The sequence below is a fragment of the Cardiocondyla obscurior genome, linkage group LG11, assembly GCF_019399895.1.
Source record: "Cardiocondyla obscurior isolate alpha-2009 linkage group LG11, Cobs3.1, whole genome shotgun sequence".
In the NCBI taxonomy this organism is placed as follows: Eukaryota; Metazoa; Arthropoda; class Insecta; order Hymenoptera; family Formicidae; genus Cardiocondyla; species Cardiocondyla obscurior.
The window spans coordinates 2,827,143-2,851,955 of NC_091874.1; the positions used below are offsets into that span (position 1 = coordinate 2,827,143).

Genomic DNA, 24,813 nt, shown 5'->3' on the forward strand with positions numbered 1-24,813 from the left:
TTTTATCATTGACTTCGTGCTTGTTTGGTGCCCGGTGGTGGCAGCATATTCCAACGTTAGCACTGTATACACCGCTCGCCGCCGTGTGTGTACACTGCTCGACCGCTGGAAGGAGAACGGGCCAGTTGTCGCTAGCGCGCAGCACCCTTCCCTCTCCCCGTGCTCCCCTCTCCGATCACCTACCGCCGCTGAATCTCGAACGTCCGCTGATAGCTCGTTGTACGATTTTACGCTGAAACTGTTAAGGCCAAATGTATTTTCGCTATTACACTGAATCTTATGTACGAGTACAGATTACGCTGCAATCTTGTTCGCAATATCTCACTTTCATCGAGCTCTGATTGTACGACAAAGAGACGCGAAAATTATATCCGCGTAAATGAGGATATTACTTACTTAAGAGGAAAAAGATGTGGGTTACGGATGCCTTCTGCGGAAGATGGATGGGAGAGAATTCTTGCGCTGGATTACGCCTCCTGGTCCATCGGTTATGCGAAATTCCTCCGATCCGGATGGAGCGTCTCCTGCGTGCGGATGAACTGTTCGGATATCGGCAACCGGAAGTAGAGTAAAATGGCCGGCAAGCGGAAGTGAGGTAACATGGCTGGCAATCTCTCGCGTCACCTGCCCCCGCACGACCCCGCACCATCCGATGTTCTCCGTCCTTCTCTTTTCTCCTCTTTCTCACTTTCCCACAACTGAACGTACTGTAAAAAGAATTATAAATCAAATGTTAATTTAATATTAACGTTAATGTATCGCAAATATATTAAAGTCGCTTGTGCGAGGCTCGTACCTGAGCTAGACAACAAAATTTCGTTTTTGAAACCACTGATTCCTTCGATAGAACGGAGCGTCTCTTACGAAAGTGTGAACTGCGCGACTGCCGGAGACGGAATGGAAGGGGATCGGGCCGCTGCTAGCCGCCTAGCGCGCACCGTTTCCTCTCCCCGCGCTCCCCTCTCCCAGCTCCTACTGCCGCTGAATTTCTGTACGTACGCTAATAACGCGCTGTAAGATTTTACGGCGAATATTCTTTCGGTATTACACCGAATCTGTCACGAATGTACGGATACTAACTATGCCGCGGTTCTCGTTCGCAACGTCTTACTTTCACTGAGCTCCGATTGCTTGACAAAGAGACGCGAAAATTATCTGTCCGCGTAAATGAGAATATAACTTACTTGAGAGAAAAAAAGATGTGGTTGCGGATGCTCTCTGCGTGCGGAGATTGAATGGGAGAGTTCTCGCGCCGGATTACGTCTCCTAGTCCACCGATTACGCGAAATTCTTCGGTTACGGATGAAGCGTCCCCGCGCACGTCTGAATGCTTGAACTCCCGGAGCAGGAAAGGAAGAGGAAACGGACGCCGTCCGTGTGCGCCCTCCCGCCGCCCGCGTCGCCCGCGCGAACTACTCCGTCTCTAATATAAAATTTAAATTGTAAAAGAAATTACAATCCGAGTATTTTATCCAATAATAATTGAATATTAATTTGTATCGCAAGTATATAATGTTGCGATATTCACCGATTAAGTAAGTCGTTTGTAGCTTGCGTAATCAACGTAGAGAAATAATTATAAATGTATAAAACGTATGTAATATATGTAATAGTATATAAAACAACGCTCTAATTGTTTTGTGCTAAACCGTGTACTCGGCCGATCTTAATAAATACATTTGTGAAATGTTAGAGAATGCTATAAAATGTTAAAAAAAAAGAACTTTATATTTAAGATTCAAGATTTAACATTGCTTTACGTTGCAGCTATGAATCTATGTAGCATGTGAGATGATCTTGAATGTAAGATTGTCTTATGAATATCGTCTTATGACGGACCAACGCTGTAATCTGGAATAAATGATAGTCGCAGCCTTTACGTAAAAAAGGTACGTCAAGACTGGATGGAGGCTAGCATGTAACAAAACGAATTCCTCTCGTGGAGGCTGGGTCCACAAAATCGTATCTACCGTAGACATATGTATTTTATGCCGAGCGTTATGGCCTCGTGGTTGATACTTGCATTATATCGTACATAGAAATATCTTTCATATAGTAAATGCAACAGCAAGCGACCTATTTTTCCTTCGGGAAACATTCGGGAAGAGACAAAATGTGAAGCCATATATTTTTCTTGGATGATTCTCGCGTTTAAAACGTTAAACTGTTGAACGCATTGTAATGATGTCTCCTCATTTATGCTCTCCATTGAAACTTTCATAATTTTGAAACTTGAAGTCAGATTACATTACATACGAAAATAATTCTTTTCCGTTTACACTGATTAAATAAAATAATTGTATAAAGATCGTTAGAAAAATATTGATAAACAGTAAATTGAATATATATATGAAAATCATTAAACGATATTAAACAACACGTTAATTGCATATATTTATATACCAGCAATAAGTAGCGGTGACATGTAAATTGGATTATTGCGTACATTTACATGTATTAACTCTGGTACACACAATAATAGATAAATTATGACTGACAAAACAATGAGACGCTTAATTAATATCTCGGACGCTTTTATGCACACGCACACACTGGCAGAGATAAAATTATTATTTGATCTGAGTTTATCGAAATATTAATTGTAAATTTTAATTGTGAAGTAGTGTAAATTCTTTGCTAGTATATTAGACAAGATAACAAACTCAAATTAGTAAACATCAGTAAAGAAAATAGCAATCTGTACATTAACCAGACAGAATTTTAAATGGAATTAGCAAAATTATAATATAACTATATTATTTGCTCATTATAATGCTTTCTCTTGATACGTATGCAATAAAAGTTAAGGTTGCTCTCTAAGTTACTGCACAATAATTTTATATAAAACAAAACGTATTTTCTTGTGCAAATGCAAATAAAATTAATATAATATTTTTATGAAAATAAATTAAGTTATTATAATATTGAAATCAAATGCTTACAATGTAATGCAAATGTATGTTTTCACCAGAAATCTTTGTACGGCTAATCTATAGAATGTGCATATTATATCGTACAACATTAAAATATAATATTGGAATAATGCAAATCAAATATACAAGTATCTCGGTCTGGTTAACGCATTTTATAGCTTTGCATACATTCGTACAAAAATTTAAACGCACCCACGTCGCCTGCAGCCGTCAGCATCGCTAGTATACCCGTCCCCCCACCGACATGATAATTTATCAGGATCATTCCGGTGGTCACAGAACGCGAGCGTGAACAGGACACTCGGCGGATTTATGATAACGATAACATTGAATAATTCGTGACAACGATTGATCGCCTGGTCACGATGAGATTCACGACCGATGCGACGTTTCAGTAAAATTGCTTGAGCAATTAAGAATTAATGTACGACTAGACATTTCAATAAACAGGAAATTTCATTAACGATGACTTAATCGAAAGGTTACAGAGCGTTTTAAAGTAATGATAAATGACTGATTTTACTAAACTAAAATTTTTTAAGTAGAATTTATAAATCCGTAACTTACATACATATAAAAATCAAAATGTAGATTCAAAATCCAAGAGGATAGGTTTGATAAAAAATATAATTTAATTTTTATTCGTTATTAATTATAAAAATAAATAAATTATCGATGTGTTTACTCGTGTAAAATTTAGAATATTTGCTCGTTTCGTTAATGATAAAGATAATTGAGAAAAGAAAAGCTCTCAACATTTCAAAAGTCGTTATTACGATTCGCAGACATTAAAGTTACAAACGGCACGTCAGCCCTCACGACTCGATTTCCACGTATATAACGACGGCATATATCACGCGAAAGCTGGTCTCTACGTGGGAGGAGACGTGAAAGTAACTTCCGAAAGGCCGATAATCTTTGTCTTAATTGAATAGCGAGGGCAGAAACAATGATTCAAATGTTTGCGACGCACCCCATTTCACGCTTTGTAGAAACTATCTAGAAGATAACGAAGGAAAAAATGAAAAAAGAGCAGGAAAGTCAGAACACCTCCGCAAACATAGTAGAGTAACAAGATAAAGCAAAAAAAAAAAAAAAAAAAAAAAAAAGAGAGACTACTGTAAATCCACAATACCGCGTCGCAACAATTTGCAATTGTACTACCAGTAATTACGCATCACCAAACGTGGAGAAGTTTTGCATTTTATCTGATCCCATGTTATTACCTTGTGACTCTTAATCACTGTTACATTTCACAAAGAGAAATCAACGTCTCGTTAAAATCGAGAGATCCCCGAAACAATCAACTACAATTTGCTACCATCCTGATTGCATTTAAAAAAATAAATGTTAACTATACATAAAATCTACGAATAATATACGTATATGTATACCTGTGACTAAACTGCTCAAGCCTGAGATTCACCAAATTAAGTTGAAAATTAGATCGTATTCATTTTGAGGTCCTACGATTCGATGGAACAGGTGACAGAAGAAAAAGAGGTCAGGAGTTTAAGAATGAAGTGGTGTAAAGGCGGTTGAAAGAAGAACGACGGAACCGGAGCCACTTAAGAGCGAAAATTTTCTACTAAAGTCGTCGAATAAATAATTCCTGAACGAGGCATTTCCGTAGAGGAAGGATCCACCCTTCTCTGGTATGAGCCTAACCCACCTCTCCGTTCTTCTTTCGAATTGTGTAGGATGCAGGGGGTGACTTTTCCCTTCCTATGGGACAGTCGCCCTTATCACCCATTGATTTACATCTCCAGTTGTTCCTACGGGAATCCGCCTACCTGTCCCACTCTTCCTCCTGCTGCCCTGTTTTTCCTCGGCGATGCGCCGCACCGTGCGTCGCACCGTCTGATTCTCAGTTTTATTTTCTCTTTCGCCAGCCCCAGAGGTACCCTCACCCTCGTTTCCACGAAAAGCCGTCCAGGATTTTCCGGATACAGAGAGTTCGCGGTGCACTTTATTATCACGTTAGACGGGAATAAATTAAGCAAACGATGCGCGCTCGCTTGCAATCCTGGCGTTCGTACAAGATATTTTGCTTGTTTTTCTGACGCCGTACATAAATCGTACGAATATGCTAAATCAAGCCAAAAATAGCAACAAAATAGTCGAAAGTCAAAAATATAGATACGCATCATATAATACTATTTAAAAAAAAATACTACTTTTAATATAATTTGGCACTAAACATTTTATCATTGCGTTACGCGTATTAGAAATTCGTAATAAAGAGATCTTAAGAAAATGAGTTTTGTTAAAGAAATGTTGCATTAAGAAATTGCTTTAACCACAGAGCTCTAAACTGGTGTGGGAGAGCGCGAAGTGAGTAGGTATCTCATTTAGGATAATTAATACTTCTTACACGATGAGGTGGAACGACCATCCACATAATGATAAAGCGTTATTATTCTTCTCACATACGTCTATAAGAGAGAAATATATATTGCGTAATATAGTGTGCTCGGTTAAATAAACAAAGTGCTACAAAGAGCATTAATATTGATCTACGGAAAATAACTTTAGACCTTGTCTTTTACTATATTCGATATTCTAGACATATGACAAATTGAGGGCGGCAAAGCGGCGAGTATGTGTAATGGAGATGAGACAAGGCGAGACATTCTGATATTACGATGACAGCGTAACGCTTCAACACTTTGAGTTATATGAGCGATGAGTGATGTTCACAAGCTTTGCATTAAAGTATCTTCGATCATACTATGCATAGTTTGATAAACGATGTACCACGTTTTCTTAATCAGTGTGCTAAGGTTATTGGCTTTTTCATTTTAATTTAAAAAAAAAAAAACAAAAAAAAAGAACAAAAAAAGAAAACTTAAATTATTAACTCTCCTATTAATTTTATATTAATATTGCATATCTTTACGTTACTAACTCAATCATATTTTTATCATCTCTTATTCTTATGTTGTGTTTATTTTATTCACAAAATATCTTTTCGTAAATAGAATCTCAAAGTATTATTATTGCATAAAATTGCGTCGAAAATGCAAAACTATTTATCTGAGAAAGCGAGTACTCTTTCTCAAATGATGCTCTTTATTTATCGTAGCCAAAATGCACCACGGCAAATTGCATCAGTCTGCGACTTCAGAATGCAACGAGAGAAACGGTACTTTATCCTAATGCCGAGGCTACTTCGTTATTTCCGTTTACGGTCGCGCTCTTCCAGGTGGTCAACCAAATTCGATTTTCTCGTTGCCTTCGACATTTTAGCTGCCCGTACTATTCATTCCCATTTCTCGCGCTTTACCAGCGACCCACCGCCATTGTACAATTACGAACACCGCGTTGAAAAAGAAAAAAAGAGAGAATACAATACCGTGCCACATTTAAAAGGGGCGACAAAGAGCATTTCAATTAAATTTTATTTCAATTGTTTGACGTCGCATGCTGCGTCACATGCGTCGATGAGAACGTTCACCCGTACGTCATTTTCCACGAAATCCTATAACTTAATACGTGCAGAATACGGTTCCGACAGACATTTAATCTATTATCTAATGCCCGTTTATATGCAATTAAAGAAAACCAAACGAAGCATATTAATATATTAATAATCTCAACATCGAATAAAATAAAACGGTGAAAGACATTAAGGAGAGTTTACTGTATTATATCATATCAGCAATAATATTATCTCCGGATAAAAGAAGTAATTGTTTCATCTGTTCGACCGCACGTAAGTCATGAACCTTTTTCCGATATTAAAACTGTTCTCAGTTCGGTCTTATTATTACTAAATTGCACATATGTGCCGTGCGTGATTGCACACGTATGTACATACAGCTGTACAGTCGTACAGAGAACAACCTATAGATGTCCGTTGGAGTGACCAAAGGAAAAAACAACCAAATAAAAGATACGTGGAAAACAAAGAGCAACGCCGCTGAGAATACACCGTGGCACGTGTTACATGCGCGCGGCCACATGATCGTTTCCCGATTCTCCTTGAACCCTGGAGTCTATCCGGGTCGGCGCAACGTTAACAACTTCCGCGAGTGGAAAGGCATTTTCCCAAGAAGCAGTCTAAAGTCCGGAGCTTTTATACCGTAATAGACAACTCGCGGCGTTACGACGGCGGATCGAATCCTGATTCGATCGAAAATTGTATACGCGACTTGCAAGGTAACGAGTACAAATTAATAAATTCAACATAAAATTTTCTTCTTGAGCCATCGACGCGAAATTCCAAGTAGATCCCTAAGTTTCGAAGGGTAATTAAGTACATAACCGGGAAGCAAAAGTACGAAAATTTTAAATGCACAAAACATGCGAAAGTTCTTCGATTGTGACGATTACAAATTGTGACGTCGTAATTATCTATTGCACCAAAGTCGGAGGTTTATTAATATTATTTCCACGTGGCGTGCGAGTCGGAACAGTATTTTATTCCAAGCGTGATGAAACGCCCGCGAACAAAACAGGCGATACTAGCTGCAGCATTTGGCTCCAAAGGATTTAAATGAAACAACGAAAACAGTGAATTCTTAATGTTACTTACAACAGAAATTAATACCTTGACGTAATTCCGCTTGCACTTAATGAATCATGTTGAAAAGCCGCGAGGTACGAGCTATGTAGAATCGTGGCGCAGTGTGGAAACGCGGTACAAAAGATGAAGAATTTGAGAGGATAGTCGCGGTAAAATATTTATTACTCGCGTGTAAGCGCTTCATATAGTTCATACTGCAGAAGTTCTTCAAAGTTCCTTGAGCGAGCTAGCATGCGAGATGCAATCCCCGCATGATCGTACTGAAGAAAAGTTATCAAGAAAACGAAGGGAGGCGCGTTGCGTTCGACAGTAAACGACGTGTCCTTTCCTATCGCCGTGCCGATTTCGTTTGTTGTTTCAGTTACGTAACTTACGAATTATTTATACATGCAAGCTGCAATCTTCGCGTAAGATTCCAATCGGAGCAGAAGTTTATTTCGCAGCGAAGAGAGAATGCAGTATAACGGGACTTACAAGATAAAACGTGAGTTACAACTTTTTAACACGTAGGCGCCTCCCGTAAAATTCAGTTACGACCTTGGTTCCATTTAACAATAAGTTTTATGCGGCGCTTTTTTCTCTCTCTTTTTTTTTCATTTTTTACACCTTCCTTTATAATCGCCGTATACTTTAATTTTATTTTACATCTTTTTTTTTTTCTTTTGCTATGTTTGAAATAATTTTTAAAAATATGTGTATATTTCAGCGAGCGAATAGTGTGTTTCGAAATTGTAAAGTATTCCCGATTATATATCACCGATCCATTTTAACTGTTGAGTAACAACATATGCGACAGTGATATTTTCATACTTTTCATTAATTTTTGAAATTAAAAATATTACAATATTTCGCAGTATTTATGGAATATGCTGTGCATGTGCGTACGACGCCGCAATGGAATATCTACTCGCTCGTTATTGTTTAATCGCCACTGTCATTTATCACCGCGCATTTATCCGAATAACAAAAAGTAGAAAGAGCTCGGCACGAGGTCCCGAATTTTGTGCAGATTTCGGATCGCTAACCAAGCGGTAGGTCGAAATAAAATACTGTTCTGTCTGTTCAACCGGCGGAAATGCGCCGAGAATAATTAAGCGTCCATCATACCGCGGTCGCGTGCGCCGCAATGAATCCTTACAAATAAATACATAATTACGCGGGCAAGCGTGATAAATGGATTTACTCACCGATCCGTATCACCGCATCGGCGTCATCGACGATGCGCCTCTGGGGTCACTCTCGCCCGATCGGTGTCAAACGCCATGGACATGTAATTCTGTACCGTATCAATTTTCGTCCAGAACGGGCCAGCACAGCCAATGTCACAAACGCGCGTCGAGAAAAACGCGGACTAATCACAGTTACCCGATATTCTATCCGGCACTCCTATCGCTCGCGCGTAAACTCGCGTACTTCGAATCTAACATATCCTAATCGTCGAATGGCACAGCGTCGAGAGCGGTAGCGACAAGTGGCGTCCGCCCGGCGAATTGAAACCTATCTGAACCGTGGCACGAATCGACGCGAAACGCAATCGTGCACTCGAGCACCCGTAACGATGAAAGCGCCGAAATTACTCGACATACACGTACGTACTTCGCCACGACGGTCAACTGGACATACTTCCCGTTTACGAGCACTAGGTACTGATACGCGCTCTCGATCACGCGCGCGATTCAGCGATCGAACGACGCAAAGTGCGCGTCACGAGGTTATGACAAAGTGAAGTTAACTCATCCGAGTCTGAGAACGGATCACAATCGATCGACTGTAGCAAGGCTCACTTCTTGACAGGTTCAACATTCTTTTTCGTTAAATTTTAACCGCTCGACTCCTCCTTTGTAAGATATATGAAGCGCGAGAGACACGCACGAACTTCTCCGTTCAACAGACACGACGCGACTTATACTGATTCACATTGGCGTTCCGGTCTCACGTCTCTGCGCATGCGACTAGCGATCTTTGATATTTTGAATTTATATCGACGTAACAAATGTACTTTTTATTTGTGTAAAAATGATAAATGTTTATAAAGAATTAAACCGCTTGAAATATTTAATTGACCATAGTCTTAGGATCTGTTCTGAATATTCGTTTTAATCGAATAACAAATTAAACAAGAACGCTCATTGAAATAAAACCACACAAACAGATGACTCTTCGAATCAATACTTATAATTATATGTTAAATCTTTGTTCTTGAAATACTACTTAATAAAAGAAAAACATGGTGTGTAATTTGGTTACTTAATTTTTCATAGTTCTATTCCGCAATCTTATTGTCTTCAAATTCCGGGATGCTATACACATAAGGGATATTGCTTCTTTCGATATTCCAACTGCGACTTTCTTTTTCTTCTCACCCTTTGCCTACTGTCTCCGCGGATGCCCCCTTTATTTTGTCGTTCTCTTTCCTCGTCGTTACGCAGTCGCGAAGTTAGACGAAACTCGTTATCGGATAGAACGGGCGATTACCGCCCCGTCTCGAGTTGGCGCTCGACTTTTAACGCGATTATACGTCGCTGAAAGACTAAATTGCACGGTGCAACGAGAGTTAACGCCCGCGAAAACTGCAAGTTTGAACGATGCGCCTCGGGGAGGAGTGACGAAAAATAATCGACAAAGCGACAGGAATTACACACAAAAAAAAAAGGAGAAAACTAGTGTCGCGTTTCCTCAGTACCTTAGCGCACGATCGTAAGACCTTCGAAGAATTTTGCAACAAGTCGAATCTACCGCGGCAGAGATATTAAACTAGTCTATAGATATAATAAAAAGATCTGGTTATGATCCAGATTGCTTCTTGCGCATTGCAGGTAATAATATTTTTCTGTTACTTATGCATTTTAAATTAATGTCACAAATAATCTCTTTAAAATATTCGTGAAATAAATAAATAATAAAAAAAAAGAATAGAAAAGACAAAGCTTGAAAATAAGGACCAGTGAGACTAATACAAACCAAACGTCCCGAAAAATCCCTCGTGTTTCATAAAACTATTTCCGCAGCTCAATGTGCTTTATACGGCTCCGAGCCGCAAATAGACCGAAGAAAAGCCAAAGGCAGAAACGAGAGAGGTAAACGGAAGTCTGATAGCTCGAGCCAATCGCTCACCTGCTCAACCAATCGCACACCTGTACTCGCCCTCCACGAAGCTAAACCAATCGGGCCTCCGTACGTCTCGTTGTTTGGTCAGTTTACGAGCTCCCGCGCTCTACGGATATCGATTACCGATTGCCTCGGCGGCTATCGCTTCCTTCTAATACTGAAAAATGGACCAAAGCCTTTGCGCGGGATCGCCTGTGAAGTAAAGCGAACGCGAAGCGCAGCTATCGCTGTGGAATTCTCTCGATGTGCCCGACGAGATCCGATGGAGGACCTCGAAAAGAATGCTCAAAGTTTCCGTCCGCTTCCGGTCCGCCGGCTTTCGCTGATGGCTGCAATTAGACCGCTGGCCATCCTTTTGTGGCACACGTGCACGCACACAACGTACAGCTCCAAGAAGAACGACCATCACTAGAAGAGTAGACTATGTGCGAGAATATGCTCTCTAATTGAAAGCGACTTTAAATTTTAAAAAAGTTAATGAATTAGAAAAGCGAATGGAACAGACATATTTGTCCCCTTCCTCTTCCGTTTTTCCCATATCGTGAGCTTATAATTCTAGTTGCCATCACGTCTGGTGTAATATAATAAATGGAATTTTTTTAGTAATTACGCTTGAAAATATAATCGATAGTTTTAATAAAACTGAAATCATAAAGAAAAAATATTAAAAATAAAATTAATTACCATAAATGTTAAAATTATAATATTCATAATTATACATACTATATATTTCACTGACTGAACTTTTATACCTCTGCTTACAAATTTCCTTTTTACGTTTCGTCTTTTAAATCGTTACAACAGACAACTCTATTCCCATGCAGCGGTTCATTGTAAAAGACGTATTGTATTATCAAGCACAGAGCAAGTTCAAAGTCCCGTGACTCGTAGCAGCTATTCCACTAGAAGCAATTTCGTTAAAGATACCATGTAACAAAGGTCTGTTTACATTCGAAATATCGTGACAAATTTTCGTAGAGCGATCGCCAGATCGCTATCAGATGAAAGGACAAGGAAATAAAAAAAGCTCTGGCAGAGAATAACGTATTAATGATCTGCAAATAAAAAAATACTTTGTAATCATTTATTTAAAACAAAAAAAAACAAAACAATGTATATATATATGTGTATATAGCAAAATTATAACTTATTTGAAGAACCGATGGAAATTGCTCTTTCCTCCTTTATAATATATTGCTCCAAAAGTTGTTGCAATGGAAATCTAAAACGTTTTTTTGCTTTGTAAATAAAACTTATCATATTTAATAGCACAATTGATAAGCACCTTTGATTTCTTCTTGTTTAGCAAATTTAACCGTTTGTTATACTGCTTCGTTTTCTACAGTTGGAATGGTTCCTCTAACAATGCTTCCATACAATTTTTGAATCACCTAACATAATATAGTATAATGCTGTAATTGTAGAAAGTATTTTTTTACTTATGTACTTTAACATATAAGAGAATATACTTTTTGAGTTATATTTTGGTATATTAATTAGCAATTATATATAAAATAAAACTAATATAATTAAAAAAATAAAAATTTTTTTTACCAGTTATAGCTATATATATTAGAAAAGTTAGCTCTTGTACTTACATTAATTCTATTGTTCAATAGAATTTTTATAACTTCTTGTCTTTGGTTTATCCCAGCAGCTTATAGCACTTTCTAATTTAATGCCTGAAGTTTACATCAATGAGTGCAGTCTATGCAGCTATATATTAGAACATATAACAGATTATTACTTAATATTCTAAATATACATATAGATATACATTTTTTTTAACCAAGTAAATCCTTGAGGAAATTTTATTATAAAAAATATATAATAATAAAAATTGTATGCATATAGAGTAAAATTGTAATAATTTCGTATATTATTACGAAACTTACCTGTTTTTTTTTTTTTTTATTGTAACACATTAGCCTATTTGAACAGCATGAGAAAAACTTTTCCCCTGCAAAAAATATCAAGATTTAAACTTGAGGTCTTACGTATATTTCTATATTTATAATCACACATACCTTTACAATGGAACGCATCACAAAAGACTGCTAAAAAATATTTCAAGATGTTTATAACCATTTTATCCCATCTGTCCGATATTTACGATTCACAGGCATAGTTAATCTGTTAGATAGAATAGAATGTTTCAAACGAAAGAAGTGAAAGTGGAGGCATCTTTACGGTGGCGACTCGTAGCGAATTTTATAGGTACGATGAAACGTGTTCGGCCATTCCGTTTACCGACCAATCCCGTTGAGCTTCATAATTACGCACGCGGACGCACTTTTGAGAGGTAATGGCTAACGACGCTCTCTCGGCCGTGCGTCCATTTTCCGAACACACACAAAGCTCGGGGGGAAGCGAATGCGACGAACGCAAATGATGGAGTGTGCGTCTTTCGGTTGACTCGCCCGTAAACTCGCGATCCTCGCGTGCGATGTACGTCGCGACGTCGCGAGTCATACGTTTCCCGCTCGATGAAACGCTGTGCCTTACGTGTCTCTGACGTCCCGCGCGTCCAGGTTCGAGATACTCCGGAGGCTCCGGAGTTTTGATGTTTCCCGCGAATGGGGGAGGGGGGACACGTAGTCTCTCACGGTCCTCCCGTAAATGAGACGCGCCGCTCGAGGAACCCAAAGTGACGTTTCCGCAAAAATGCCAGGCCCTGCTGCGAGAGGACTGTGACACCTCCGGTGCTCGTGAGACTATCGCAGTACACCACAACACAAGTGTCACTTCGATTGAGGTTAGACCCCTCGCGGTGCTTCGAATGTAAACCCTTGTCTCACGTCTTTATTATCCCGTTTGCGTCGAACGTTGAACTAAATCAAATCGAACTCCACCACCGACCTCCCGTCTTGCGTGCCGGAAAAATCGCACAACACAGACTGCTGGGAAAGCTGTGATTGTTGTACGATTGTGGTGATACATTCCAGTGCCGCGTCCATGCATTAATGTGTGTACATACCGTTTGTGTGTTATGTTCCCGTCTCGGTGAATAGGGACCGTAGAATCATGTAAGTGCTTATCCACTTAAGTAGCAACTAACTGTAGAAATTGTGATTTGTCTTCTGTATAGAGAAAAAAAAATTAGAAATAATATAGTAAGAAATAACACTTGCAATGATATTACTTGTAATGGCGTATGTTCTTTACAGGGCAGATCGTGATTATGATATGGGTTCTGCAACGGAAATGATGGTAAATGATTTTGATGACGAACGAACGTTGGACGAGGAAGAAGCCTTAGAGGGTAGCGAGGATTCTCACAACGAGTTGTCCAACTTACAAAAGGTACATCTTCATGTTATCTGATATCGGCACTTTGCACATGTCGTATACACATCTGTCACTTTGTAACAAAATTCTGATCCCAACTATTCTAGGATCAAGCCTGAGAAATGAAAAAATCAAGCCCATAATTAATTACAATTATGATAAGTTTCCGCAACACTTTGGACTCAAAGTGCGTTCTCGTAGTGAGATTCCATGTTTAACCTCTAAAGTACGCTCGATGTAATAACAATATATTTCTGTCTCTTTGAGCAAGGAAGGTGATATGCCACTGAAAGATCTTCTTGCCATGTATGGATACGGTGATCCTTCGACGGAGAATTCGAACAGTTCCGATCACATGCTGCTGCCGTCTGGGAGTGGTGATCCCGAGACCGAAGAGCGTTATTCGGACAAGGGCGACAACGACGCGGATGACGATGACGATGACGACGAGGCTGACGCGACCAGTAACGAGCCAGACCTTAAACAATTCTACACAGAAATGCTGGTAAAAGGAAAAGACAAGACATCATTGCCGGGATCAACAATAAAAAGCAGTAGCAGCATTGGAGTGGGCAGTAGGGATAACAGGAAACGTAGAATCGATGACGACGAAGACGATGACGAAGACGTCGAAACTGAAGAATGTTCGCTAACGGGCACTCGAAGCGGAAGCGGAAAGAAAACCAGAGCGTCGCCTACAACAGGAAGTGCTAACGCTGTTGTGTGCGGTAGTATAGTTAATTTAGGAGGACCCAGTGCTACTGATAGCACTATCGAAGAAGGCAGCGCCAGTGCAATTGATGGTCCAGAAGATAGGATAGTCAGTGCAGGAATAGGTAGTGGCAGTTCGAGACTGTTACGGAGTGTTTCAAGGCCGCAAAGTGAAGAGGAAGAGGACGATTGTGATTATAGTCCAGACGAGGAAGAATGGAAAAAAACAATCATGGTTGGTACTGACTATCAAGCAGCGATACCGGAAGGCTTGTGTCGTTATGACGACGCGTTGCCGTACGAAAATGAAGATAAAATGTTATGGGATCCCAGCCACATTTCCGCAGAAGATACGGAGGAATTTTTAGAACGCGCGCAACTTCCAGCTGTAAAGGGTGGTTCGTTACCAGCTGGTTCACATATTAGAGACGACGAGCAAGCTTTATATCTTCTACTGCAGTGCGGCTACAATCTCGAAGAAGCATTACGAAGACGTCGAATGAATGTACTTCCTCCTACGGATGCAGTAAGCCTATGGTCAGAAGAGGAATGTCATAATTTTGAATCTGGATTGCGCACTTATGGAAAAGATTTTCATCTTATACAGAAAAATAAAGTATGTAATTATGTATTAAATTCTAAATTATTAAAAACTAAAAAATGAATACTGAAAATATAGATTGCATTACGAAAATATTATTCAATTTTTTCACAATCACGTAAAAAGTATTAACGTACGGTATAATAAACATTGCAAAATAAATTTTTGTGGTCGAGTTAAAATACTTTAAGTTTAATACGCTACTTATTTAATAAAATAAAAAAAATAAAAAATTGATTTATTTAGACAATAATTATATTGCGCGTTGTATTATGGATTACTAATAATAAAAAGTTTTATAGCGAAATTTTGTTCACTTCGTAGGTAAGGACAAGATCGGTCGGAGAATTAGTACAATTTTATTATCTATGGAAAAAAACGGAGCGTCACGACATATTTACGTACAAAGCACGACTAGAAAAGAAAAAATATGCGTTGCATCCCGGTATCACGTGAGTATTTTATCTATCTCAATTTTTATCTAATTTTGCATTTAAAAATAAATTTTGAAACGTATCACATACAGTTAATTAAAAAAAAAAAAAAAAAAAATTAATTTTAATTTTAATTTCATCATATTATTTTCATCCTGTTAATATATTTTATATACAAGTGCAATTGCTTTTGTTAATATAATTATTGCAAGCGTGAATGACAGAACCATTAAATTGCAAGCAGGGACTATATGGACCGATTTCTCGAGGAGCAAGAGGGAGTGCGAGATCGTAGCAGTTCGCCGAACGTTCACTGCTTGCTATACGGCGATACGAAGCGGCAAAGATCGAGCACCAGCGTGACCAACAATGATGAATCTAAATCAACAGATGCTTGGGATGGAAATGCGGTTGATGCATTGGCGGATGTTAATGGCCCAACGGCACCGCCACCGCCACCGCCTCCACCACCACCGCCGTTGGTAACGTCAGCTGCGACTACCATATCTTCATCAATATGCAATTCCAATGCTTTGACCACACCAACATATTGTTCGCCATCGACTCGTCATTCGGATTGTCCCTCGTCCGAATCGAGTTGTGTAAATTCTCTAGCATGGAGTGGTGTAGTGTCTCGAAGTCAACCTACCTCTTCAGTCATTACAACAATAACAATAAATACCACTACAGCCACGACGTCTACAGCAATAGTTACAGCTCTTGGTTCGACGAACACAGTTACCACTAGTTCCACCGCTCCTGCCGCTACCGTTGCCGCCACTGCTGTCTCTAATAACTATTATCACCAACGTGTAACATCTAGAAGCAATGATTCTCACGACACACCCTCGCCCGAGAACATTTTACCTCATCTGCCCCCTTAGCGTCTAACCCGACCTTCAGGTGTTCATCCTGAAAGGCGACGGATGTCATTGCGCGGTGTGCTTAATTCGGCACTCGCGCCATCGCTATTGTCGTAACGCATAATATTCGTTAATATCAAGGATTATATTTTTATACTGTATCGCGCGTAATATAATTATTAATCGTCCTTAGCGCAAGTGCGCAACGTTGTATAGTAATGCGGAAAAAGAAGAGACGCGTTTTTGCGTGAAAAATTAGAGCATATATTCTATGTAAGATTAAATTAAAGATAAACGCGGCAAAAACGAGCGAGGGTCACTGTAGCTTTCTCTATTTTTCTTCTCTTTATGAATATAGAGATATTCCATTTAAAAAGAAAGACACGTTTTGAAAGAGACTCGTTGAAAAGCGTTAGTATTTGACAGAGACGTGAAATAGTATTATATACATTGCGATTGTAAATTTTCATGGATAAATCATTGTATCATTACGTAATTAACATGTAATTGATTATAATTCAATTTATCCGAAGTAGATTTGTCTTCGGATTGGCAATAAATTTGTAAAAAATGTATGGTATGGAATTCTGCAGAATGGATCTATCAGTATGATAAAATCGAATCTGATAAATATTGAAATGATGAATTTAAAATGAAAGTCAATAGAGACATGGTCATCGTTATTTTTATGTAAAGAATGCACGTAAATAGTACACCTGAAAATAATTCGTTTCCCTCGTTAAGTAGTTGGCTGTGTATAAAATCATATAGTTTGTATTTTCACGTTTTCCTAGCAAACTATTTAAGATTCACAAAATATTTCTAATTTACTGAATACGCATTATATTACGTTTAATCATTTATAAATAGTGTTGATATAAAAAAAAAAGCACAGGCTAAATTAGAAACATTGAATATATTTTTTAAATTCCTGTTATCCTTTTTACTCCACTTAAATGTTTCATTATTCCTATATATATTCTTAATTATAATACGCAACGTGTGAAAAATTGATAATATGTTTCTTATCGATAGACGTTTTCTAACTTTTTGTAAAATAACTTATTCGTAAGTGCTTAATTATATCATACATTTTCAGTTGTTAAATTGTTTACTTACAATTATGTCAAAAAGAGGGTAACGTTTAATGTACATACAAAAACGTAGCTTTTAATGTATTCATCGTTTATATTCACCATTCCAGAATGTACAGATTTTTCTTTTTGAATGATGAATTATATATTAAGAACTACGTTTAAAATAAAAATACTGTTTATCGAAATTGTGCCGAATCTAATGACTCAACAACTGTCTTAAGTAATTTTCCCATTAACGGTAAGAATTGTACGCTACTTACATTTGTTTTAAAAACGCCAGTAGTGAGGACATTATCGTCAAGTCTTTTCTCTTGTGTTTGAACTTTGTTAATATCCGTACTTGAAGAATTTTCAAGATCGGGCGAGCACACCGGTGGCTTATCAATAGTACTGCCTCTTTGAAGTCTCGCCGGTAAATTTGTTTGCGTCGGATCACTCGTGTCCTGAATCGTTCTGGAACTTCTCGTATCTGCATCTATCAAGGAACCTTTTACCTGCCAGATATCGGGAGTACCACGATGTTCAAGAAAGTCGAAGAAGATTCCTAGCTCGGTAGCGGTCTCTCGTGCTATAAGTTGACGATCTCGTAAAGCGAGCCTGGGGCTTTTCACCCCTTCTAGAGCTTGTGATAATATCAGAATAAGATTAATTTCTAATGCTAATCGCGTATTGTTCTCATCCATGGACTCGAACCATGGATCACTGAATCTATGATTTCTTGCTATGATTGGACTACCATTGCCAGGAGCACCGGCAGTTCCGCTGCCGCTACTCTTCGCCACGTGCCTGCCGGTTGCCAAAGCGGTTGCTCTCGAGAGAATGGTATTTTCACATATCAACGGATCGTACGGTCGACGGACGAGTCTAGGACTACTGAGTAACGATACTGTAACATCTAGACCACTGACGTAGCCTAAAAATTCTCCGCTAATATTAGATGACGTTCTGGAGGTAGAAGCAGAGGCCGCATGAATGATTCGTCGTAAATCTTTACTCGTATGCATACGCCGAAGATTTTCTGGTGCGGCACGTTCCCATTCTTTCTTCGCAGAATCCGTTTTATCATCGCGACTAGACTGCGGCGTTGAAGATAGAGGTAGTGAAACAGCAACGGGCTGCGAACGAGAATGAAGAGCTTGAGTGAACAGCTGCGTTGAGCTAATAATCGTGCCATAAGTAAGTTGAGGACCGGAGCTCATGCTCATCTGCGGAGGTCCGAAATTCATTTCGGCCATCGGCGTATACCAATAATCTTGTGTGTATATCGTATCCACCAAAGTATTTAATTTTGGCGAAAAGTGAACGAAACTTAGTGCGCAGGTTGTATTTATAACAATTAATTTATTTACCAGCAGTTTCAACTCGCCGCTAGGCAATCGATTATCGCAGGACTCGAGCTCTTCAGCGCTCTCCACACTAATACCGTCAATAATAAATTTGAGTATTCGCGGTCTCAGTAATAAATTCACTGTGCTATCGTACGCCAAATACATGCACTTGATAAGAGTTTCGCGAATACTTGGCTGAATCGTGTTCCAAACGTATGTTTGCGTGGCTATTGCATGTATAAGAGCAACCAGTGATTGTATAAGGTCGGCGGCCAGTAGATCGGCGGTGTGTCTCAATAACGTAGATACCACCATTAATTGATGTTCATGAGAATTTAAAAAAACAACTACATGATTAACAAACATCATATGCGTCTCGCTGCTGACTAAGCCTATTAAAAATTCCAAGCCTAATGTGTACAACGACCACCAATCCTGGCAACGCCATTGACCATTCGCTGAATCGTTGTATAGCGAGTCGAGCATACTGTTCGATATGTCTTTTGGTGGAATCAAACTAAGCCAGAGTTTCGCTACGTCATTATCGTTGATAGGATATGGGCAGTACGGTGAGCGTGATATAACGCCCAATAAGCTCAATGCCGCTGCGCTGAATTTTAGATACGGATATTTCTGAAGCGTACATCCGACGCACACCATTAACTCGGGTATCATTTGACGAAGCTGTACACAACTGGCTCTTAGACGATGTTTGAAATTTGCATTCCGTTCGACGTACGATCGTAACAATTGCGTCACCATGCTGATAGCTAAAGTTGCCGGTAGACTTTCTCGTATACCGCGGAGCGTCTCCGCGCTGTGACAGTCAGTTTTCTTTCCTATACTTTTATCGTCAGCCTTGTGATCGACAGAAGATTGCTGTTTTCGGCGTTCTAATTGTAAAGCGGCTTCCTTTAATTCCTCTAGTTCGTAAATAGCAATCGTACATGAGTGAGCTAAAAGATATTCCAGGCTTGCTGAATCTTCAGCCAAGGTACTTTTCACTAGTTGCACGCATCCAAGCAGCAGCGAAACCATTGTCTGTCGTAGAGCTTTTCCAAAGCCGCGATAAGTCTGCGCTATTTCTTGTGTAAGTTGCGACAGTCTGGTTTTAAATATCCTCGAGTCACCAACGCACATTTGTTTCCAAGAGGTAATACATCTCAGGGATAAAGAAGCCAATAGCATCGGAATCTTGCCACTGCTAGTATCGTTAGGTTCTTTCACTCGTTCTAACAGAGAATCCAAGGCCAACTGCGTTAAAAGATGTGCCTGTGTCACGTTAATTGGATAATTTTTCGCTGTTCGATCATCCGTGAGCATAACGATAAAGTGATACCAAGATTCTAAATTAATTTCGTACAGTGGTTCTATAAGTTTATCTTGCTTTGAATGTAACTCTTCATTATTTTCGCCTTCACCGTTTGCAGAAACATCTAAAACATACATAGCTAATTTTTTCCAATGATCTTTAGATTTGTCTAACAGTTCTTTTAAACTTTTTGAAAAATTATTCTCTAATAATGGGCTTTTGTATAATTCTAATGTAATAACATCTAATAATTGAGAATAACCCTTTGCACCCGCCACTAAAGTTTTAAAAAGTGGGGTGAATAAGTAGGTCCAGAATTTTTCTCGTTTCCGGAAGAAATTGACAAGAATCTCATTTCTGTGATACCACATGGCGCGCAATACTGTCATAGTGCTGTCGTACAATTTATCGCACACAATATCGTCTTCTTTGTACATTCGTTCTAAATATGATTCCAAGAATTGACTGCAGCCCTCAGTAAGAAATTCATCGGCCGGACGTGGAAAAATTCTCTTGCGTTCTGCTTGATGCATAATGTTGAATAAAGCTTCCGTCAAGCCAGGCTGTTTTTCCAGACATACGGCAACTAATTCCAAAATAGCGACTTTAACTTCAATCGCGCATGTCGGTAGAGTTAATCGAAATGCAAACGTTTCTCGTATAGATGTTCCGTCCATTCCCATACAAACGAGCAAAGACATGGAGAATTCTTCCGCAAATTTTTTCAATAGTCTTACAGCCATTTTTTGCAGCGAAGGACTAAACCAAACATACAAATAATTAACAATAGTCGGTACTATAAGAAGTCCATTGGGTACTCTCGGTGAGGAGTACAAAGCAATTTCAAGAGGCGACCTGTCGTTTAAATCCAGATTCAAAGATTTTCTAAACATTAACAATCGATTCACTATCGACAGAGCTAGTTCGACACTTTTGATAATTTTAAATCCTTTTCCATTGATCCAATTTGTCTCCGAGATCATTTTATTGTGTAATGTACGTTCTCCCGTTCGAAGTAATTTCAATAATGCGTGACGTGGGTCTAAATAGAGCAAACTATACACGACAACATGTTGCAATTCATTGCGAATGTCGTTTTTAGGTAAAGTTGAATCCAGAGATCGATGAATGCAAAACATACTCTTCAGCCATAAGTCGATTCTTTCTGCATTTGATTCAAAATACCACGAGTCTAGTTTTGGTAACACAGCTTGTAGCAGAAATACCATACCCGGTATTTCAATGGTATACATGGCTTCTTTACTGTGCTTGGTGATTAAATAATTATATAATGTATCTAGAAATGCACGTAGAATGGGATATGTATGTTCGATAGTTTCTATACCTGAAAGCCATGATGCGATAAGACCACCATCGAAAGAAATTGCTTCTGCAAAGTCAACTGGCTTTTGATACCAATTATTAAATTTTGGATAAACTCCAGATCGCATTCGTGAGAGAATATCTTCGGGATATCTCAAAACCAATTTTGATGAAATGCTAATGCAGACGGCGACGATTCTGTATAAATTTGGTGGTAATATTGGATATGAAAACCGATTAATAATTTCAAAAATTAATTCCGTAGGAACAACCATGTTCGATGGTATCTCAATATCTGCAGCCAGAAATGCTTCCAACAATTTTAAGCCTTGATAAACATTTTCTGGTAAATCAGTATTCACAGCGCTAATATTTGTAATTCCGCCACTTGCTTGAGAAAATAATTGTTCTATCTTGTAATGTAAAGCATCCCAATAACTTGCTTTTGTACGGAATAAAACTACTTCTTTCTCGTTAGACAACACTGCGATATTCTCGTGCGCACAGTTGCTGGGTATAGTAAAAGAATTTTTTTGGATTATACAATCTGCTTCATATGGCTGTAATGGCTTATTGTAATCTCTTTGACGAGGAATTTCTATAGTCACTGATTGTAGATTATCCAACTCCGACATGAGCTAAATTAAAAATAGTAAATTATATATAATATATAAATATTACATACATGATGAATTTAACATATAATCTATGCATTTATTACCTTTTTAGCACTCGTAATTGTTGTAGATGCCAAACCAATAGCTATACTAGTCAGTGGTTCAAATTTGTAAGGATATAATTCTTTTGCAACTTTATATATCGACCATATATCGCATGGTTCATCCCAAAATCTAGCTGCGCATTCTGGAAACTTTACTATGGCAGCTAAAGCATCAAAAATACCATTTAAAACACTTAATCGATCTTCATCGACAAAAACACACATTAAAGAAAGAAGATTGTAAACACTGTTTCGCACAACTTCAGCGTAAAAAGTTTCTTCTTGAAACATTTCACAGTTTATCAAATCTCGCAAATATTGGAATACATCGAGCTGTATAGCTTTGATGCCAAATGGTCTGAAACGATTCAATGTGTCTAAGTTGTCCGGATCAATCGCATAATTTGCTAGCATCCATGATAGGAGTAATGGTCCATCATGTATCGAATTTTCGCGAATACATTTGTGCTCCAAAATCTCTTGCATATTACTTTTAACACCATTTATCCAATCTTCCATGCCATTACTAAAAAAAAAAAAAAGACATCAAATAAAACATAAATTAAATTATTTTAATACAAATCATAATTACGGAAAAAAATTATTAACTAACTGTTTTTCTACATCTAACGTTACTAGTAATAATGCTATTTGACTGTATTGTATTTCTTCAAGCTTCTTAGTAATAGCTTCCTTGTCTTCATGGCTTTTTGTACTCACTAATCGTCTAGGTTCACCCTAAAAAATATTAGATACATGAGTAAAACTATTAATTCATCATTCTAATAATATAAAAAAAGTTTAAAATATATCTTACCCCAATACTACCATAAAACTTGGCAAATTTGTTACTAGAAACATGTATATCATGTACTATTACTGTCAATATATGAAGCAGCTCCCGCATTTCAGTTAAAGTGCTATTATATAATTGATGTAAGTGATCTTCTGTACAGAATTGGGACCGTGTAGGAGGACTTACAAACTTCAATGCTTCTATTTGCTTTTGTACAGATTCGAGTAAATTTCCCATTAAAATCTCATTAAAAAATTTTGCAAATTCTTTGTGATGAGGATGCCTTTCATTATTTTTGTACTCAACCATTAGTTTAAGGCATTTTATCAAGGTTACTCTCTCAGAATAATAAAAGTTCCAAATATCATCAATTAATGTTCTTATAGCAGTAAGATCAGAAAGCTGTGATGCAAAAGTTTCTGCACAATTTCTGTACTCATATGAAACAAAATTACATACTAAATCCCAAGTAATTGTGGCATCCAAATTCTAGCAAAAATTAAAAAATACAATTATTACAATTAAGTTATGATTAATCTTATTAAAATAATTTTTGTTTGTAAGTGTAAATATACTTACAAGGAGTGGAGCAAGTTTGCTAATTAAATCATACATTTGCTGCAAAGGGGGTGGATCTCTTTTAGAAATGCTTTGCAGCGAGGCATCTGTATATGGCTTAAAAAACTGAAGTCCATTTTTTAATAAATCAGTGGCATTTTTTATTTCTTCCTCAACAGTTTCTTTGGCACAACAACATGTTGTACCAGATATAATAGACCACAAATCCTTGCTGCAACTACTCATAAAGTGTTAAATATTATTCTTATGTCACTCTTACAGACAATAATGCTATTCATGTAAGATGTAATGTAACAAAAAAATATATTAACATTAAAATAAAAATCTATATATCGGCATTTTTGTTTTTTTCTTATTTCTAAAATAAAATCCCTCATTTTCAGCGAGATCAAATACAAAACATAAAATATAAAAATATACACATGTACTTACGGCAAGTTGCCCATTGGAGCTACTTCCATGCTGATATATCTCTGTACTTAAAACTGTATTCACAATTTTTACTCTATATAAAGGCAAAAAAATAAATCTTTCACGTATGGTCGTAAGAAAATAGTTAATATTCTATGATTTTAATTATATGCTTTAAATACTTGTAAACATTAAATATCTTATAACCTCACTTCTAATGGTTGGCACTTGGCGGGCTACACGTAACGATAAGATAGACACATACATACATGCACGCCACTAAAAGACCGCTGAAATGCCACGCATGCGTAGAATAAAAGCCTACTGCCTCTCGCTTTACTTTCACACGCATAAAAAAATTTAGTTAATAATAAATCTACGTGCAAGTCATTTTTAATTATGCTCCCGCGACATGTCATTAACAAAAGCTCATTATAGTTCTTAATCTTTCACATTTAAACCAAGACTCGATCTTCAAAAGAGGTTTGATTCGAGCGGGGTAAAGTAACGCAACACTCCAAACAGAGATGTCGCCATCGAACAAAAATCCGATTCAAACCGCGTTCTCTAGAAGTTTTTGGCTAATTTTATTTCAGTCCGTGTTCGCGCCGCGTCACAACGGATGGTTGTGAAAATCGTAATCGTGATCGCGATCGTGTGCTGATGAGTCCCGCTCTTCGTTTAATGAGGTAAGTCCATCGCATGCAACTTCTAAATGCTCGCAACGTTTCCGGCACGCCGAAATCCGAGCGGACGCAACAAGCGGGTAGCACCGACATG

General features: G+C 38.1%; 2 protein-coding genes and 2 long non-coding RNA genes across 11 annotated transcripts; 1 reads left to right on the plus strand and 3 right to left on the minus strand.

The window, feature by feature from the left end:
* Nucleotides 1-5: 5 nt before the first annotated feature.
* Nucleotides 6-10,728, minus strand: LOC139106504 (uncharacterized). Its single transcript, XR_011546371.1, has 4 exons — nt 8,649-10,728; nt 1,185-1,423; nt 397-707; nt 6-238 (listed from the first exon to the last, which is right to left on the minus strand). It is a non-coding gene; the product is annotated as an uncharacterized lncRNA (long non-coding RNA).
* A 911-nt stretch (nt 10,729-11,639) lies between these two features.
* Nucleotides 11,640-12,872, minus strand: LOC139106503 (uncharacterized). 2 transcript variants are annotated; one of them, XR_011546370.1, is made up of 5 exons: nt 12,597-12,872; nt 12,465-12,529; nt 12,168-12,285; nt 11,855-11,960; nt 11,640-11,791 (listed from the first exon to the last, which is right to left on the minus strand). It is a non-coding gene; the product is annotated as an uncharacterized lncRNA (long non-coding RNA). The 2 variants fall into 2 exon arrangements; XR_011546369.1 differs by having other exon boundaries at nt 11,855-11,981.
* Nucleotides 12,873-13,147: 275 nt separating this feature from the next.
* LOC139106498 (mesoderm induction early response protein 1) lies at nt 13,148-17,748 on the plus strand. 6 transcript variants are annotated; one of them, XM_070663326.1, is made up of 5 exons: nt 13,148-13,324; nt 13,737-13,872; nt 14,129-15,184; nt 15,494-15,621; nt 15,845-17,748. In XM_070663326.1, the coding sequence occupies exons 2-5, from the start codon at nt 13,756-13,758 to the stop codon at nt 16,485-16,487; spliced, it is 1,944 nt and encodes a 647-aa protein (XP_070519427.1). In that variant the 5' UTR covers nt 13,148-13,324; nt 13,737-13,755; the 3' UTR covers nt 16,488-17,748. The 6 variants fall into 6 exon arrangements, with proteins under 6 accessions (XP_070519427.1, XP_070519426.1, XP_070519429.1 ...); XM_070663325.1 differs by having other exon boundaries at nt 13,149-13,595; XM_070663328.1 differs by having other exon boundaries at nt 13,150-13,595; nt 15,848-17,327.
* Nucleotides 17,366-24,347, minus strand: Nup188 (nuclear pore complex protein Nup188). Of its 2 annotated transcripts, none has more exons than XM_070663320.1 (7): nt 24,246-24,347; nt 24,055-24,127; nt 23,623-23,839; nt 23,065-23,532; nt 22,861-22,985; nt 22,248-22,773; nt 17,366-22,164 (listed from the first exon to the last, which is right to left on the minus strand). In XM_070663320.1, the coding sequence occupies exons 2-7, from the start codon at nt 24,081-24,083 to the stop codon at nt 17,740-17,742; spliced, it is 5,790 nt and encodes a 1,929-aa protein (XP_070519421.1). In that variant the 5' UTR covers nt 24,084-24,127; nt 24,246-24,347; the 3' UTR covers nt 17,366-17,739. The 2 variants fall into 2 exon arrangements, with proteins under 2 accessions (XP_070519421.1, XP_070519422.1); XM_070663321.1 differs by lacking the exon at nt 24,246-24,347 and adding an exon at nt 24,216-24,234.
* Nucleotides 24,348-24,813: the final 466 nt, after the last annotated feature.

Bases quoted from the DNA above. Each gene is read 5' to 3' on its own strand.
- LOC139106498 (XM_070663322.1), top strand. From the start codon at position 13,883: ATGTTATCTGATATCGGCACTTTGCACATGTCGTATACACATCTGTCA. The intron at 14,045-14,128 runs GTGCGTTCTCGT...TCTTTGAGCAAG, and splicing joins CGCAACACTTTGGACTCAAA to GAAGGTGATATGCCACTGAA. The intron at 15,622-15,844 runs GTGAGTATTTTA...TTAAATTGCAAG, and splicing joins GCGTTGCATCCCGGTATCAC to CAGGGACTATATGGACCGAT.
- Nup188 (XM_070663320.1), bottom strand. From the start codon at position 24,083: ATGGAAGTAGCTCCAATGGGCAACTTGCC. The intron at 23,840-24,054 runs GTAAGTACATGT...CTTTATGAGTAG, and splicing joins GCTCCAATGGGCAACTTGCC to TTGCAGCAAGGATTTGTGGT. The intron at 23,533-23,622 runs GTAAGTATATTT...AATTTTTGCTAG, and splicing joins GCAAACTTGCTCCACTCCTT to AATTTGGATGCCACAATTAC.